Source organism: Mirounga leonina, unplaced genomic scaffold, assembly GCF_011800145.1.
Source record: "Mirounga leonina isolate KUSES-001 unplaced genomic scaffold, KU_Mleo_1.0 Mir_151, whole genome shotgun sequence".
Taxonomy (NCBI): domain Eukaryota; kingdom Metazoa; phylum Chordata; class Mammalia; order Carnivora; family Phocidae; genus Mirounga; species Mirounga leonina.
Window position 1 is genome coordinate 21,195,458 of NW_023270377.1, and position 18,605 is coordinate 21,214,062.

The following is an 18,605-nucleotide window of genomic DNA, read 5'->3' on the forward strand; positions in this document are numbered from 1 at the left end:
ATAGCTATAATGGGTAAACGACGAGTGGGTAGAGGTACAGATCAAACAAGACTCAACAACTGATAAGTATTTAAACTGAGGAATGGATATGCAACAGGAGGGCTCATTATAGTCTACTTTTGATTATGTCTGAAATATTTCCATAATACAGTTTGGTGGAGAAAAAAAGGCTATAGAAGGAGTTGGCTTCATTTGAAGGGTCCAACTACAACAGCATCCAACATGCACCAAAAGAAAGAAGTCTAGATTTTGGATTCTCACCCTGCTGCTCTTCAGAAAAGGCTGACCCGCCCTTCATGATACTTACAGGGCTCTTATGAGAACATCAAAAAGATGATGCAAAAAGACTGGAAAATATAAAGCCTTTATTTAATAAATAAAGGAAGGCATTCTTGCCATTTGAACTTGTCAAATTTAGGAAAGCTGTGTACTGCCCACAGAAGGAAGAATTACATGATTAAAAAAGGTAGTAATCCGACCTAGAGGGCAAGTAGCAAAATTTTTCACATGGCAACGGCAGACAGATCTTTCACTCCTTTTCTGAAACGTTATTTCAGGAGTGGTCATGTCCTTCCACTGAAGTCTCACTGCCGTTCATTAGAGCTGTCCTATAGCCTTTTTCATTTTCTACCCCTCAGTAGTTACCCCTCTCCAACCAGAATGTCGGCTCCTTGAGGTCAGGAATGGCAGCCTGATTTATCTTTTGCTCATTCCTTCTTCCCATCACTTTGCCAGGAATAAGAGCTTGTGGGTAAGCGAACGAATGCTAGATTTGTGCCTTCAAATAATTAACAGAGATGGTAAGGGAACACAGGTAGACCTGAATCCCAACGCGGCCAACAGCTTCATTAAAGAGCCAGTCGAAACAGATCATGTGAATCACGTAATTTGAGTTTTTCTTTAATAACAAACGGCCCGCCTACGTTAATTTGCCATAGGAAGTGGCTGAGAAGGAGGGCTCTGAAATGGGGACTCCTGGGGTTCCACCCCTGAACCTAACTCCTCACTTAACTCTGTAAACTTGAGCACAAGTTACTACACCGCTCTGAGCCTCACTTCCCTCTTCTGTAACGGGGTAAGCGGAGTCGGAAGGGGGACAGGACGTCTTTTCACTCCCTGTGCCCGGGGGGCATGACTTTCCGGTGGACCGGATCACACTACGTCCCGGCTGGGCTGAGCTTAAAAATTCAGTCGTGCCTTACCTGACCGCCAGACCCGCATCCCTGAGAGCTTTTGCAGTCCCTCCGGAGGCGATCAGATTCAAACCAACAGAAGTTAGGTTTCTGGCAAAATCCACAAGGCCCGTCTTGTCAGAGACACTAAATAAGGCTGAAACAGAAAACATTTTTCTCATCACTCGCAGTACAGGACATTAAGTCCTTCGAGGACCTGGGGGTGGGGGGAGGGGTCGGCTGGGAGGACAGTCGCGAATCTCGAGGCCATCACGGCGGCCCACAGTGGCCAGGCCCAGCCCGGGGCCTCCCCCGGGTCAGACAGCTGCGAGCCGCGCTACCGCCAACCGGCCGCGCGGCTCGCAGTCCCGCCGCGCAACCCGCCGCCGCCATTGCGGGCTCGGGACGCCGCGAGGCAGGGGCGCCGCGGGCGGGGCTCCGGGAAGACGCGCGAGGGGCTCACCGAGCTGGCTGGGTGCCATGGCTGCGGGCGGCGGGGTCGGGGTCGGGGTCGGGGTCTGGGCCGAGCGGGGGCGGCGGCGGGGACGCCACGTGCGGAGGGGCGCCGAGTAGGTAGAGCGCGCGCGCGCGCGGACGGCGGGGCGCGCCGGGCGGTCACCTGACCTGCCACGTGACCCGGCCGCCCCACCCGAAGCCCCGCCCCGCTCAATTTGTGGCGTGGAACTCGAACCTCCGCGCTGAGGGGAAGGGGGGAGTGAGACTGTAGCTTCCTAGGCCCGGAACTTGGAGGGGTCGTCGCCCCAGTGTTACATTCTGAGCGTGACTTGTGCCTTTTCGCAACGGTGAGGCGGCCGCAGGACCTCAGGGGCAAATTCCCGTTGCCCAGGGCAGCCTGTCTCCAGAGACTGGAATGCAGCTAAGTAGTGTCAAAACACTGGCAGAAAACAAGAGCAACGCCAGGAATAGTTCCTACAGCGGCGAAGGTAGAAAGCATCTTGGCAATCGTCTACTCCCATTTTAGTAGACTGAAAAGAAAATAAATAAAACGAAGACCCCGTAATTAAAGATTAAGCCCACAGTTCACGTGATAGAGGCAAAACAAAGTGAAATTGACATTCGTTTAAGTTTTGATTCCACATTATGGACTAGCCCGAAATCTGCTTAAAGATGGTGTCTTGCCTCAGTAAGTAATACTTGACTCAAGCCTGGGTGAGAGGAACGATAATGGTTAAGGAGGAGGAGAGAACACCTTTCTTAGTTAAAAATACGAAAACAAAACTGCACACTTGTTTCTTTTTGAAAAAGAAAAAACACCTTTGCCACAAAATAAATATATGTTGCTGTTTACGGAGATTTTTTAAAATGTTCCTTATCAGAATTACATAACAAAATAGTACTGCCTATCTTTTATTCTCAGTCTGGGGCTCGCAGCTGCAGAAAGGAGTCTATTTTCTTATTATTTATATATCTGTTACCCAATTCTTCCAGTCTCTCCTTTACTCCCCCAAATGAATACTTATTGGCTAGAATCAAGAGCTCTGTTTTAGAACTTCTGAATATGTGAACTTCCTGCCCTGAATATTTCTCACATTTCCAAAAGAAATATTAAGATTATCACAGTGCCTTCAGATTGTGTTTGCCAACTTTGAATTTAAAAAAGATAAGGTTCAAAGCTAACAAAGGAAATCTCCCTGCCCAGTCACCATTAGTTTGTTTTTTTTTTTTTCACCATTAGGTTTTTATAGAAAATAGAAAGCAGAGAACAGAGAAAATAATGCTGAGAATAGTGGTAAGAGGAAAATAAATAGTATTTGGCACTGGATATTTTTTCTGCATGTGAATTTCAAATATTTAATTTAATAAATATTTATTGAGCCCTTTCTGCCTAAATGGCAGAAATACAGTGTCAGAAGGAAATAGATGAGTATTACCTAATCACTGTCCTTAAAGGGCTCATGATGGAATGAAAGTATAGAAACATAGGTACAACAAGAAAATATTTATATAAAGAAAAAAACATGGGATTAAACCAATTTTTGTAGTGGTCTTTCAGAATGCTGTCGTATATACTAAGAAAGAATGTGGGTTCCAAACCGAGACACAGCTTTTTCAGTTAAAGATGTTTACCAAAACGACTTCTGAAGAATACCTCCATAGTTTTAAAATTCAGACCTAATAACTATCTTGTTAATGGCAAGATGAGTAAATGAATTTTTGGCTAGCTTTGTGATCCTGGCCACATCATTCCAACTTTAGGGCCCATAGTTGCCTTGTCTGAAATATGGGCATATTTGTTCTGCAGGCTTCTTCAGATTGTAACATGTAATCTATTGAAAGTACAAACTGTAAAGTGACTGGTAAGGGTAATAAAGAACTTGTAATTTCCTTCATGGTTCATTCCCCTGATGTAGTTGAATAAATGTGTATCTCTCTGGGCTTCAGAGTATATCCTCCTTGAAGATGCTAGTCATAAGCAAGCTAGTGTACTAGAAATGGAAGAAGCTCCCACAAAGACATGAATTCATCCCCCAAGAGTTTATCTTTTTCAAATGGAAAAGAGCACGCTTGCACTATAGTGATTATATTTTCATTTCTTCTCTTCTTACTTCACACCCCTCCCAAAGGAAACTTGAAGACCCAGAGATCATCTTTTTATACAGTAGTTCCCCTCTTATCTGTGGTTTCGCTTTCCACAGTTTCAGTTGTCCGTGGTCAACTGCTGCAGGGAAGCTGTTGATCCTCCTCATGACGAATCAGCACAAGGTCAATAGTAGCCTAACTCTACATCACGGTTGCTACGTCATCATGTCATCACGTAGGCATTTTATCATCTCGCATCATCACAAGGGTGAGTATAGTAAGATATTTTGAAAGAGCGAGGTTTATGTAACTATTATTACAGTATATTGTTATAATTGTTCCATTTTATTATTCGTTATTGTTGTTAATCTCTGTGACTAATTTATAAATTTAACGTTATCATTCTTATGTAGAGGAAAAAAACATGTTATATACAGGATTCAGTACCATCTGTGGTTTCAGGCATCCACCGGGGGTCTTGGAACATTTCCCCTGGGGATAAGAGGGGACTATTGTATCTAAAACTATTTAATATATTTATACGTGATTTCAGTTCCTCAACTGTGCTTTAATCTGTTTGTTATTTGTTATATATGTTATTTGTTCCTTGTGTAAACTTATCCCTTTCTCCAAAAAGCCTCCATCTCATTACTAAATCTGGGATTTGCTACCAACCTCTAAGGATTAGTAAAACTGCTCCTTTTTGGGCTAACTTATTCCAAGGGTTTATCTACTCATGTGGACGTAGTTTGCCATGTGAAGTGATTCCCAGGAGTTTGGATAATAGGATTAAGTATTGTCTACAAACTCCCTCTCTAATCTAAAGGTTAAAGTATTTTATGATGTATTAAGAAATTTGAACATTTTCTTTTAAGGGTATGGAGCTGTTTGGAATTGTAAAGTTGGCAATGATACAAAGAATGAATTGAATATCTGGAAGCAGGGAAACCAACTAGGAAGGTTTTGCATTAACAAACTCCTAATCAAAGACTTGAAAGCATGGAAAAGGAGAGATTTATGTGAGACAAAATCAGGTAAAACCAGCATCATATGGAGATCAATTGCATAAAGGAAATATGAAATGGAAAGAAATAAGGGAGACTCCATTGTTTCTAGCTTGGTTATTTGAGTAGCCAGCGAAGCAAATAATTAACATAAAAAAATGAGAGGAAAACAGTTTTGGCATGTATCTATTTTTATTTGTGTGAGAGTTTGGGTAGATAAATTTGAGTTTCTAAATGTTGATTTTGAAATATAAATAATGGTGGACATCAAAATGAAAATATACAGTGAGTTTTTAGAAATACAAATCAGGAATAGATATGAGGCTAAAGATAAATAAATTTGGAAAGTTAATGACACTGAAGTAGTAGTTTAAGCCTGAAAGAAGACACCCTTGCCTAATCAGGCCCAGCAAATAGACTAAGTCAGAAGGCCAGAAAAAGGAAATTTGCTCAAGCAAGCATTTAATGCACTAGGAGTACATGTGGATTTTAACTGCTTAGCCTTCATATAATTAATACAGTAGCTGATAGTAGCTGATAGTGTTATAAAAAATTGCTATTGTGGCAAATGTTCATCTGATGAATATTTATCAAGGATGCTATTCACTTACTCATAGATTCACTCAAAAAATATTGACTGAGACCCTAGTATGTACAGGCTAGAGGGCAATGAGATTGCAAGGGTAAGCCAAACAGACCAAAAAGAAAAATCCCTTCCCTCATGGAGTTTATGTTCTCAGAGGAGGAGACAGTCAATAACAAAACAGATACATAAAATTTATAGTGTGCTAGATACGAAGATACTTCATGGAAAAAAAGCAGAATGAGGAGAGCGTTTTGGACTAAGTCTTAAGGGAGAAGTAGCTCAAGATGTCATGAAAGCCAAGGACAGAGAGTCAAAAAAAGCTGTCAGCTATTTTAAATGTTGTTGGAAGGCAATAAAAAGACCAAAAGGTGATCATTATGGCTAGCAGTGTTGTCATTATCAGGGTTAATGGTGATGTTGGTAAGACCAGTTTCAGTAGAGTGGTGGTAGCAGAAGCCAGGGTGAAGGAAGATTGCCAGGCAATGTTGAAACCCATTTGAAATCGGTGATGATGAGTTTACAGAAACTGCTGAAATGTATGATTTTCCTCTAGCAGCTTGGTAGTCTTGCAGACACAAAGAAGGTAGATGGTTCAGTTCATCCAGGATTGGGGTTTTGCCAGGAGGGTGAGAAAAGAACAAGAGTCAAGGGACTTTGGTGTTTTCGCAAATGTGATTTACTTGATAGGCTGTGAAATCTAAGCTGGTCAAGGGGAGAAGTAAAGACAAGAGGAAGGCTTTAGCAGGTCAAATGTGCAAATGAAGAATAGTTATTACTTGGAAGGATGGAAGGAAGCACTGTTTTAGAGAATGGGTTTTTAAGGGTGGAGCAGTTTTGGTTGATGACTGTAATCAAGGTGTGGTCATGTAAGTGGGAAGTTGAAGTAGAGTGTAAAGAGAAGCTAATTCGGGTGCCCAGGACTTTGCCAGTTCATGTCTCTTGTTCTTTGGTACTTGTAAATAGCACCAACTTCTACCTTCAAAAGTATCTTGATTTGGAAAATAAATTAAATGGTCCAAATGGAATTTTTTATCATTTTGATATTAATTGAATAAAATATAACTCAGCATAGAATATCAATTTTAGGGGCGCCTGGGTGGTACAGTTGGTTAAGCATCCAACTCTTTGTTTCAGCTCAGGTCATGAGATCGAGCCCTGCATTGGGCTCCAAGGGGAGAGTCTGTTTGAGACTCTCTCTTCCTCTCCCTCTGCCCCTCCCCACCACGCACGCACTCATGCTCTTGCGCACGCACTCTGTCCCTCAAAATAAAATAAATAAATCTTAAAAAAAAGAATATCAATTTTAATAATATATTCAATATGAATTTATTAAAGGCAATTATAATAGATTATATTCACAAATTCCTATTACATTTAACATTTTCAGGTATCTTTTTCATTTTGGCAATAACTTTAGCTCCCCTGGGTATTTAAAAACTTGAAATTAAAGCCAAATTATCACAATTTTGCAATTCCAGTAGTAAGGATTAATTTAGACTAGAATCATCAATGGATGCTAAAACTGAAAATGGGGCTCCAGCTACTGTGCAGATAATGAACATTCCGGGCAAAGATTTGCAAAAAAAAGCCTTCAGCTTTGGTTTCTAATCTGAAGTTCCTTTTCCAGTCCTCTACCAATTAGACCAGTCCCCAGCTGGGATTGGGACTCTTTGTCAGTCAGTGTCCCTATCCTATTCTTCCTAGACATAACTGCCTGGATTTTCAAATATTTGCTAATATCTTGGTCTTTCTGGCCAGCCCTGCCCAACTGTTGAATTTCTCTGCCACTTATATTAGATCATTTATGTCCCCATTTGTCAGAACTAGGGCTGGAGATTACTACTTAGCCCCAGCCTCCATTATATTTCACCCTTGACTAAATAACCACATCAGTATTTTGTAGTTTTTAGAGCTTTCTTAGCAACTGGACCCCTGCGACCCTGCTTCAAATAATAAAATGTCATAATAAATTAATCCCAAGATAGAAAAAGATAGCTCTTCACTACTAAAGGCTTTCTTTATCCCTGTGTCGCCAAATCAATGATTCTTTCCCTTCCTTTAATCCCAGAGCTTACTTTAATGATAACACCTTTACACTGTATTGCATTCATCTTTATAAAGCTGCCTATCTCATTATATTTATGGGCAGGGACTATGTTTTATTTTTCTGTATTTACCTGAATGCCTAATATAATAACTAGTAGATAACAGACGTTAACTTTAGAAGCTCAAAAGATCTGGCTCTACTACTCTCTACTCTTAGTCTTTGTCACCTCAAATTCATAAACACCATCCTTACTTACAGAGATTTGGGCACCAGGCTCACAGTCTTTTCTTCTACCTCAACCTCTATGATTATTTTGGTAACATCACTGTCCCCATCAATGACCCATTCAATACTGTAGTCTTTCAGTTCCTCAACTCCATGTGTAAAAAAAAAAAATCTCAAAAACTTTAAATTAATACCAATCTGTGGCAAATTTCCTTAGAATTGTCCTTGAGAAACTCCTACTAATATATTATTAGAACGGGTATTCCAGTGTGAGCTTTACTTAATAATGACATTATATTTAAATGGATCAAAATTGATTGTCCAAAGTCAAACCTGACAATCTCTACCTTTTGAGTTGATTGTTTATCCCATATACATTTAACATTATTACTAATATATTTTAATTTATGTCTGCAGGTTTACTATTTGCTTTCTAGTCTTGTGTCTCTTTTTTTGTTCTTTTTAATTTTTTAAATTTTAAAAAATTTAAATTTAAATTCAATTAACATATATTATTAGTTTCAGAGGTAGAGATTAGTGATTCATCTGTTTCATATAATACCTAGTGCTCATTACATCACGTGCCCTCCTTAATGTCCATCACCCAGTTACCCCTTCCCCTCATACCCCTCCCCTCCAGCAATCCTCAGTTTGTTTCTTATGATTAAGAGTCTCTTATGGTTTGTCTCCCTCTCTGATTTCATCTTGTATTACTTTTCCCCTCTTTCCCTATGATCCTCTGTTTTGTTTCTTAAATTATCTTTCTTGATAGTTGTCTTTCTCTGATTGACTTATTTCGCTTAGCATAAAACCCTCTATTTCCATTCACATCGTTGCAAATAGTGAGATTTTTTTTTTGATGGCTGAGTAGTATTCCATTGTGTGTGTGTGTGTGTGTGTGTGTGTGTGTGTATCACATCTTCTTCATCAATTCATTTGTCAATGGACATCTGGACTCTTTCCATAGTTTGGCTATTATGGACATTGCCACTATAAACATTGGGGTGCAGGTGCCCCTTCAGATCACTACATTTGTATCTTTGGGGTGAATCCCTAGTAGTGCTGGGTCATAGGGTAGCCCTATTTTCAACTTTTTTTTTATGTTCAATTAGCCAACATATAGTACATCATTAGTTTTTGATGTAGTGTTTAACAATTCATTAGTTGCATATAACACCCAGTGCTCTATTTTCAACTTTTTGAGGAACCTCCATACTGTTTTCTAGAGTGGCTGCACCAGCTTGCATTCCCACCAACAGTGTAGGAGGGTTCCCCTTTCTCCGCATCCTTGCCAATAACTGTTTTTTCCCTGATTTGTTAATTTTAGCCATTCTGACTGGTGTGAGGTGGTATCTCATTGTGGTTTTGATTTGTATTTCCCTGATGCTGAGTGATATTGAGCATTTTTTCATGTGTCTGTTGGCCATTTGTATGTCTTCTTCGGAAAAATGTCTGTTCGTGGCTTCTGCCCATTTCTTGACTAGATTTTTTGTTTTTGGGGCTGTTGAGTTTGATAAATTCTTTATAGATTTTGGATACTAGCCCTTTATCTGATAAGACATTTGCAAATACCTTCAATGGGCTTTCTTTTGGTTTTGTTGATTGTTTCCTTTGCTGTGCAAAAGCTTTTTATCTTGATGAAGTCCCAATAGTTAATTTTTGCCTTTGTTTTCCTTGCCTTTGGACACGTGTCTAACAAGAAGTTGCTGTGGACGAGGTCACAGAGGTTGCTTGCTGCCTGTATTCTCCTCTAGGATTTTGATGGATTCCTGTCTCATATTTAGGTCTTTCATCCATTTTGAGTTTATTTTTTGTGTATGGTGTAAGAAAATGGTCCAGTTTCATTCTTCTGCATGGTGGCTGTCCAATTTTCCCAATACCATTTGTTGAAGAGACTATCTTTTTTCTATTGGATATTCTTTCCTTCTTTGTCGAAGATTAGTTGACTGTAGAGTTGAGGGTCCATTTCTGGGTTCTCTCTTCGGTTCCATTGATCTAAGTGTCTGTTTTTGTGCCAGTACCATACTGTCTTGATGATTACAGCTTTGTAATAGAGCTTGAAGTTTGGAATTGTGATGCCAACAATTATGATGTTGGTTTTCTTTTTCAACATTCCTCTGGCTATTCAGGGTCTTTTCTGGTTCCATACAAATTTTAGGATTATTTGTTCCAGCTCTGTGAAAAGATTTGATGGTATTTTGATAGGGATTAAATTGAATGTGTAGCTTGCTCTAGGTAGCATAGATATTTTAACAATATTTGTTCTTCCAATCCATGAGCATGGATTGTTTTTCCATTTCTTTGTGTCTTCCTCAATTTCTTTCATGAATGCTCCATAGTTTTCTGAGTAAGATCCTTTGCCTCTTTGGTTAGGTTTATTCCTGGGTATCCTATGGTTTTTGGTGCAATTGTAAATGGGATCAACTCCTTAATTTCTCTTTCTTCTGTCTCATTGTTAGTGTATAGGAATGCAACTGATTTCTGTGCATTGATTTATATCCTGCCACTTTGCTGAATTCCTGTATGAGTTCTAGCAATTTTGGGGTGGAGTCTTTTAGGTTTTCCACATAGAGTGTCATGTCATCTGCAAAGAGTGAGAGTTTGACTTCTTCTTTGCCAATTCCGATGCCTTTTCTTTTTGTTGTCTGATTGCTGAGGCTAGGACTTCCTGTACTATATTAAATAACAGTGGTGATAGTGGGCATCCCTGCTGTGTTCCTGACCTTAGGGAAAAAGCTCTCAGTTTTTCCCCATTGAGAATGATAGGGGCTTTTCATATATGCTTTTATGATATTGAGGTATGTTCCCTCTATCCCTGCACTGTGAAGAAATCAAGAAAGGATGCTGTACTTTGTCAAATGCTTTTTCTGCATCTATTGAGAGGATCATATGGTTCTTGTCCTTTCTTTTATTTATGTACTATATCACATTAATTGATTTGCAGATGTTGAACCACCCTTGCAGCCCAGGAATAAATCCCACTTGGTGGTGATGAATAATCCTTTTAATGTACTCTTGGATCCTATTGGCTAGTATCTTGGTTGTTTTGTTCTTTTTTAAATGTCTTCTTCTGGATTAACTGGGTATTTTCTAATGTACCATTTTAATTCCTTTATTGATTTTTAACTATATTTTTGAGTTATTTTTCTTAGTAGTTGCTCTAAGAATTACAATACATATCTTAATTTATCAGAATATATTTGAGACTTATACTAACTTAATTTCAGTGAGATACAGAAAAATTGCTCCACTATAGTTCCATTTCTTGTTACAAATCCAACAGTATAGTGTTATAATTATTGTTTTATATAATCATATGTCTTTTGAAAAAGTTAAGAAAAGAAAAAATATATTTACCAAGTTTTTATATTAAATTCTTAACCAATTTCCATACTCTTCATGTCTTCTTGTGGATTTGAGTCACTGTATGATGTCACTTCCTTGCTCCACTAGTTTCCTTCTTTCCCCACTTTGTGCTATTATTAAATATACATCTCTATGCTATAAGCCCCCAAATTCATATTTATATAAACTTATATAAGCTATAAATCCCCATATTCAATTTTATAGGTATTATTTTGTGCTATTGTTTTTAAAAATCAATTAAGAGGAAAAAAGAGAAGACTTGAAATTATGCTATCTTCTGTAATTGCTATGTAACTGTCTTTACTGGCACTCTGTTTTTTCATGTGGATTCAAATTACAGTCTAATGTTACTTCCTTTCTGTTTAAAGAACTTCAGTTAGTATTTCTTGCAAAGTAGGTCTGTTAGCCGCAAATTTTTTCAGTCTCTGTTTATCTGGAAATATCTTGCTTTCTGCCTTAGTTTTGAAGAGGATTTGCTACATGTAGGATTCTTGCTTGGCAGCCTGTTTTTTTTTTTTCTTTTTCCTTTAAGTAGTTTGAATATGTCATCACACTGCCTTCTGGTTTCCATTGTTCTTTATTAAAAATCAGTTATGAATATTACTGAATTCCCTTGTACATGATGAATCATTTTCTTTTGCTGCTTTCAAGATTTTCTTTTTGCTTTGGATTTTTACATTTTGACTACAATATGCCTTGTTATGGATATCTTTGGTTTTATCCTACCTAGAGTTTATTGAACTTCTTAGATTTGTAAATTAATGTTTTTTAATCAAATTTGGGACGTTTTCAAATATTGTTTCTTCAAATATTTGTTTCTGTCCTTTCTCCTCCTTCTAGTAGTCCCATTATGCTTATGTTGATGTACTTACTAGTATCCCATATTTTTCTGAGACTCTTCACTTTTCTTCATTTTCTTTTCTTTCTATTCTTGAAATTGTTTAATCTGTAGGAATCTATCTTCAAGTTCACACATTCTTTCTCTGTCAGGTCAAATCTACTCTTGAGCCCCTCTAGTGACTATTTCATTTCCATTATTATATTTTTCAATTCTAGAGTTTCATTTGATTCTTTTTTTTTTTTTTAAGATTTTATTTATTTACGAGAGAGAGAGTGAGGGACAGAGAGCATGAGAGGGAGGAGGGTCAGAGGGAGAAGCAGACTCCCCGCTGAGCAGGGAGCCCGATGCGGGACTCGATCCCGGGACTCCAGGATCATGACCTGAGCCGAAGGCAGTCGCTTAACCAACTGAGCCACCCAGGTGCCCTCATTTGATTCTTTTTTATAATCTGTATCTTTTTATTGTTATTCTTAATTCAGTGAATTGTTGTCATTGTACTTTCCTTTAATTCTTTAAATTTGATTTCCTTTAGTTCTTTGAACATATTTATAGTAACTACTTTGAAGTTTTGTCTGCTAAATTCAAAGCTTGAGCTTCCTTAAAGGCAATTTTTATTGCCTTTTTTTTTTTTAAAATAAGTAGGACACTTGAGAGTAAACATCACTTTAATAATTACAGTCAGACAAAATCATGAAATTTCATGGTTCTGGTAAAACTGGGATGTATGGTTATACTTAACGGAATGTAATGTGACTCCTTAAAAACTTAACAAATAGACATCCCATGTTTCTTTCTGAATTTCTGTATCAAGAAATGATGCATTTCTGAGACACATACATTCTTTTTCAGAAAGGAATACATAAGTTTAGGAACTTGACTTGATATAAGGCCCTTGATACTTTCTATTGGAGAAAATCTTAAAAGCCCCATTAGAAAGTTTTTGTAAAGACAATGTGTGGCAGACAATTGCCTATGCAAAATTTTATCCCCCCACCTTATTGCTGGCAGATCTCCAATTTTATTCCAATTTACCCCTTTCAGAGGACCAGAAATACTTACAAAAGAAGCTGGTTGTTGTAATCTTATTTCCCTTGGCAGTGATAGGTATATGGGTGCACATATGACCACTTTTTAGATAATGAGACATAGTAGAAGGTCTATTGTAGGGCCTCTGGAAAACTCTTATCTCTTAAAAAGAGGGTTATGGAAAAAGCAACCCCTTTTCTGTTGGATATGATTCTTAGAACTGTGGCAACCATCTTTATCTATCTCTTCTAACTGCAAGATCTAGCGAAGGATAGGACTCATCCCCACTTAATAGAGTGTATTGTTGACAATTTAACTGTGCCATCCTGTGCTGTCCAATATGGTAGCCACTAGTCACATGTGACTGTTGAGCACTTGAAATGTGCCCAGTACAAACTGAGAGTTCAGTAAGTATAAAATAAACATCATGTTTTAAAAACTTATAACAAAAATGATAAAAAAAGTTATTTTTAATAATTTTAATTGATCACATTTTGAAATGACAATATTTATGACATACTGGGTTAAATAAAATATATTCTTAAAATTAATTTTACTTTTTTTTTCTACTGTTTTTAACGTGACTACTAGGAAATTTAAAGATATGTAGTTCCCACTATATTTTTACTGGACAGCACTAATCTAGACAGAATCCAAGAATTGTCATATCATTTGCCAACTGAGGTAAGGCACAGAATTCTTTGAAATGCTTTATATTTGGCACTTTGCAAATACTATTTATATAGCAAGATTCAAATATAAATTGCAAATATAGAAATTATCTAAAATGAGGAAAGTGGTACATTTGGTTTTCCTGAATTCTTAAAAGTTCCAGACACTTAGGATTGACTATATAGAGCCTAGCTTATGTACACCCAAGATTTGGGTACCAGATCCTACAGATGTATTCTTCATATCTTCCTCCTGTCTCTGAGACACTAAATAATATGCAGGGACAAATAAATGCATATTGTACTATTTCAGTTCTTTAGGTCAGAAATATAAGTTCCTCTAGCCCTAAAACCCTGGATTTTGGGTTCTATCATAGGGTGTGTTTCTGTCAACAGGAAAAGCTAAATTAAAACTTGATTTAAAAAATATCATTAAAAAATAGAAATAGAACACAGCCTGATATAGACTCTCCTTATGTTCCTATATAAGACTCCAAGGAAGTGGGTGAACCTTGCCCTTTCCCTCATGCTGAAAAGTAATCATCACCATGTAAAAGTTTTATTTTATTTCAGGGTTGCTTGCCAATATGTCAGTTTTTAAATTTAGAAATAAAATAGTTGAACACGTACATAGATTTTGAAGTGTATGTTTTGGCTGAACACATAGGAAAGTAAATTTCTGTATTTTAAGGTTTTTATAAAACTCTTGTTTGCATTAATTTTTAAAGGAAATAATTTGTATGGATTTATATTAATTTTATATAACTTCTTTCAGCAAAATATGTTTTACTGATTTCTAGCAATATATATATATCCCCATTACAAAAGTATAGCCATAGCAATGTTTATGTGTCATTATAAATATATAGCTAATAATTATATATTACTTACTACATGCTGCACACTGCTCTCTATACTTCACATAGATCAATTCATTTAATCAGCTGTATTTTCTCAGAATTTATTCATAAAAATCAAATCTTTAATATTACATCATATTTTTAGCACTTAAAACCAATATCCTTAGTGTTTGAAAAGAAAAGGTCAGTTTGCAAGGTTAAAATAAAATCTTCAATCTAACACCTGGAAAGGTTCCATATAAAAATCAATAGCAAAAGAAAAATATTTTGGATCACTAGAAATAATAAGAGCATAATAAGATACTTGGATGCTTTTCTTGCAGCAAAAAAAAAAAACATGTAAACCTTCAAGAGTAGAAAAAAAGACTCCATATGTGCAATTACAGATGAAATACAATTGTCATCTGTCATATGTCTCCTTTCCCCTCAAAGAATCTAGTTTAAGATTAAATATCAAACCCAGAGAACACATGCAGCATCAATTTATCATTGAACCTGGATGTCAAAAGAACTTCCAAGCAAAAGAACTATTTCAGAATAGCATCAGTGTAATTTATTATTACTTTTTTTGGTCATTAAATGCAAAGGGATGATTTTTACATGTAAATTTTGTGAAACCCAAATGTAATGTGTTTGGGTTCTTTGATACCAAGTTTTCAATAAGTATTTAAGAATGTGGCTCCTTTGTTTCTTGAGACGATAGTGATTCAACATGTGTATAATAACAGGAGAGTACAGGGCAATGACTAGTTCTTTTAAATAACATAATAAAGAATAAACATGATTTTTGCTCTTAGGAAAAACTTTTAACTTGTTCTGGTTAAGAGTGAAAGGAAGCTAGAAAAGCTATATTTAAATGAAATTATTAGTTTTCATTTTTAAGGATAATGCAAACTAGAAAGGGGCCACTCAACATAAATGTGTAATCACCAAAAATTCATGCTTTCTAAAAAAAGGGCAAGGAGATTGGAATGCATAAAAGGAGGCCGTTTAGGTCATTTAAGCTTAATGAAGGCAGAGAAATGGGGATGTTCAAGAAAGTGTAGTCACAGAAGAATACATAAACCATTTCTGGCTTAGGTTATTCTCTACATATTCATACAATGAGTTCATGCAGTTCTACACACAGTACTCAGCATATCAAAAGGAAAGCATTTCCTCAGAGTGATGAAAGCGAAGGTGATTTATTTTTAGACCAGCGCTCCCAGGAGAACATACCACCACTAGGGAGCAGCAGAGGTTGTTCCCTGGGTCATCAGCATCAACTCAGAATCTCAGTCAAAAATAGCCAACTACATTTGCACAATGCTTTCCAGTCAATGAAGTGTTCTTATCACTCATTTCCATTAGAACACAATCAGGGATATCCTGTTCTTTCCCATTTCTCAGATGCAGAAAGGAAAGGCCCATAGAAGCTCAAGGTCATAGTGCCAGGAAGTAGTAGAGTTGAAACTGCCTTTTCCCACCCCAAATTCTGTGCTGGTACCAATAGGGAACCATGAGCATGTGATAAAAGGCACCCTCCTGGGAGCATAAATTTTAGCCTAGAAAGGGGCAACCAATGAATGTTTCAATTCTAAGGTATACCTTCAATTTTATATCAGGTTTTTTGTTGCTAGGTAGGAAGAGAAGTATAACACTCCACATTAATTTTAAGTTGCATTTAATTTCAGAATATTAAAATATAAAAAAAGAAAGTATGTTGTAAACTTAAGGAAATAGTTTATATAAATAATTCAATTTTATATATGTGTGCGTATTCATATTTGTGTGTGTGTGTGTGTGTTGATAACCTTTTAAAGAAAATGATAGTGGAACTGTACTCTTTCATTCTTGGGCTTGTCTTTCTAATTCTCCCTCTTCTTGTTTTGTACTAAAGTGTGTTTATCTTCTATAACACCTTAGGGCCAATTCTCACTTGAAATTTCAATATGATGTTTACCAGATGATTCCTGATTTACTAATAAAGTTAGGTAAGGATCCTAAGGTGTCTTCCCTTCTCAAAAGCATTTATTCCTTTAAAATGGCAATGTTAAATTTCAGGTCATGTAATAGTGGTAGTTGGTGGCAAAAGAGAAGATATTTTGCTGGAGGTGGACTTTGCAGTACCATTCAATTACACTATGGGAGTGGATACATTCTTCACCCTTATTTTGTATTCTTATGAAAGACCACCCCTTTTTTGCTTTACATGTATTTCCATCTGCCAGTGATGACCAGACGCTGTTTATTTTTATTATTTTTTTTATTTTTATCTTTTTAAAAGATTTTATTTAGTTGTCAGAGAGAGAGAGAGAGAGAGAGAGTCAGGCAGAGGGAGAAGCAGCCTCCCTGCTGAGCAGGGAACCCTATGTGGGGCTCTATCCCAGGACCCTGAGATCATGACCTGAGCCGAAGGCAGACGCTTAACCAACTGAGCCACCCAGGTGACCTATGACCAGATGATGTTTAGCATGCAGAAAATATGATTGTTCTGACACTCAGGGTTTTTAAAGGGCTGAAAAACCATGGGCTAAGGAAATGAAGGAATTAGATTAGATCATTTGAAAGATTTATACATTCAATAAGCATTCATAGAACACCTACTATTGTCTTATACTAGGTTGGCACTGGGAACATTAAGAAATAATTTTCAAGCAAAAAAAAAAAAGAAAAACCAACAAACTTTTCAATGTCACGTGATAAGATCAAGACAGTGCCAATGTTAAATGCAAACTGGGTGCTGGTAGCTCAGTAGAAGATCTTTCTCCCAGCTTTCTTAAATAAGGGAATAATAGTGAAATGCTGTTTAACAACTATTCTATTATCTTGATGATACACAGTTATTCAGAAAAACATGGAAATTGATAAATTTGGATTTGTGCAGTCAGCCTCCACAGTAGTCCCTAATGATGTCCATCTTCTGGTCTTCTCACCTTTGTGGCTCCCATCCCACCCCGAACCAGGGTTGGTCTGTATGACCAATAACATACCGCAGAGGCAATGGGGAAGCTTCCATCTGGGACTCTCTCATTCTTCCTCGGTCTTGGATCACTCCCTTGGGTGAGGTTATCAGCCATGTTATGATCAGCCGTAGTTAGAGGCCCAAGTAGTGAGGAACTGACGTGAGTTCTCCTTTTCCAGTTGCAGTCAGGCCTTCCAAGGATTGCAGCCTTGGCAGGCAGTTTGACCACACCCTTGTGAGAGACCCTGAGCCAAAACCACCCAGCTAAGCCTGCTGGATTTCAGACTCAGAGGAACTACGAGGTTAAAAATGTTTGTTGTTTTAAGTTGCCAAATGTCGGGGTAATTCATTACACAGTGTTGAAGTAACTTTCTAGGCCCAACATGGAGCTGCTCCTGCCTGGGGTGCCACATCAGCAAATGAAAAGCTAGATAATTTTTGTGTGCCTGGAAAGATTCCACTTAACTAAAACACAGTATTAACCAGTTAGCCAATCCACAAAAGCCAACTCTGGGCTCTATACTTACTTCCTTGTTCCTTCTCATGCCAAACAAGGTTGACTATGGGGCGTCTGCTAATCAGATGCTTTCTATTTGTGTTTTCCTTGTTCCTTGTTCTTTATTCTGTAAAAGCTTCCTGTCTTCTGCCCTATTTTGCAGTTCTCCAGAAGGAGACTGTCTACTTCATGAAGTGTTAAATAAAGTTTGTTTGTATCACCTAAATTGTCTTCCTTAATCATTTTTTAAACAGCTTTTCACGACAAAGAATGTGATCTAAAGCTGACTGCTACTGGCCTATGGGATGAGGCATACAGGCAAGGTTCCCACTGAACCCTTTGAGTTCACTGTTCCTCCCTTTCTTACTGAAGGGCCATGGGTGAATCACTCTCAGATTTGAGCTCTGCTCCCTTGTGTGCAGCTCTCTGATGCAAACAGACTTTATATATATGTACATATGTTCCCAGAAAGGTTCTGGTATTCTAGAAAGGTTCTGTGGTACTTACATTGGAAATCTGCAATGGGTGGCAGCCATTAGGGAACTCACAAAGCCTGGAGGTAAGTCCACAGCATAAACTGCCAGGTGGCTTGGGAAAATAAGACAAGAAATTCAGACCGTTTTGACCATCAAAATCAAAATTTAGCAAAAAAATACTGATTTCCAACACCTTTTTTCATTCTCCCCAAAATGTCTTCCATAGTCTTTACATCTTAGTCAGTGGCATCTATATCCAAATGTTTGCTTAGATCAAACATTTTGAAGGCACCCTGAGTTTCTTTCTTACTCTCCTACCCCACAGCCAATCTGTCAATAAATCCCATCAA

General features: G+C 37.6%; 1 protein-coding gene across 1 annotated transcript in view; it reads right to left on the reverse strand.

Annotated features, from left to right (window-relative positions):
* The window catches only part of ATIC (5-aminoimidazole-4-carboxamide ribonucleotide formyltransferase/IMP cyclohydrolase), a 34,051-nt gene extending 32,347 nt beyond the window's left edge, over positions 1–1,704 (reverse strand). Inside the window, exons 1-2 of the mRNA XM_035007217.1 lie at positions 1,636–1,704; positions 1,203–1,329 (exon numbers count right to left, since the gene is read on the reverse strand). Of these exons, the coding sequence (XP_034863108.1) occupies positions 1,203–1,329; positions 1,636–1,654 (146 nt within the window). The 5' untranslated portion in view covers positions 1,655–1,704. The remainder of the gene's footprint in view (positions 1–1,202; positions 1,330–1,635) is intronic.
* Between the last annotated feature and the right edge of the window lie 16,901 nt (positions 1,705–18,605).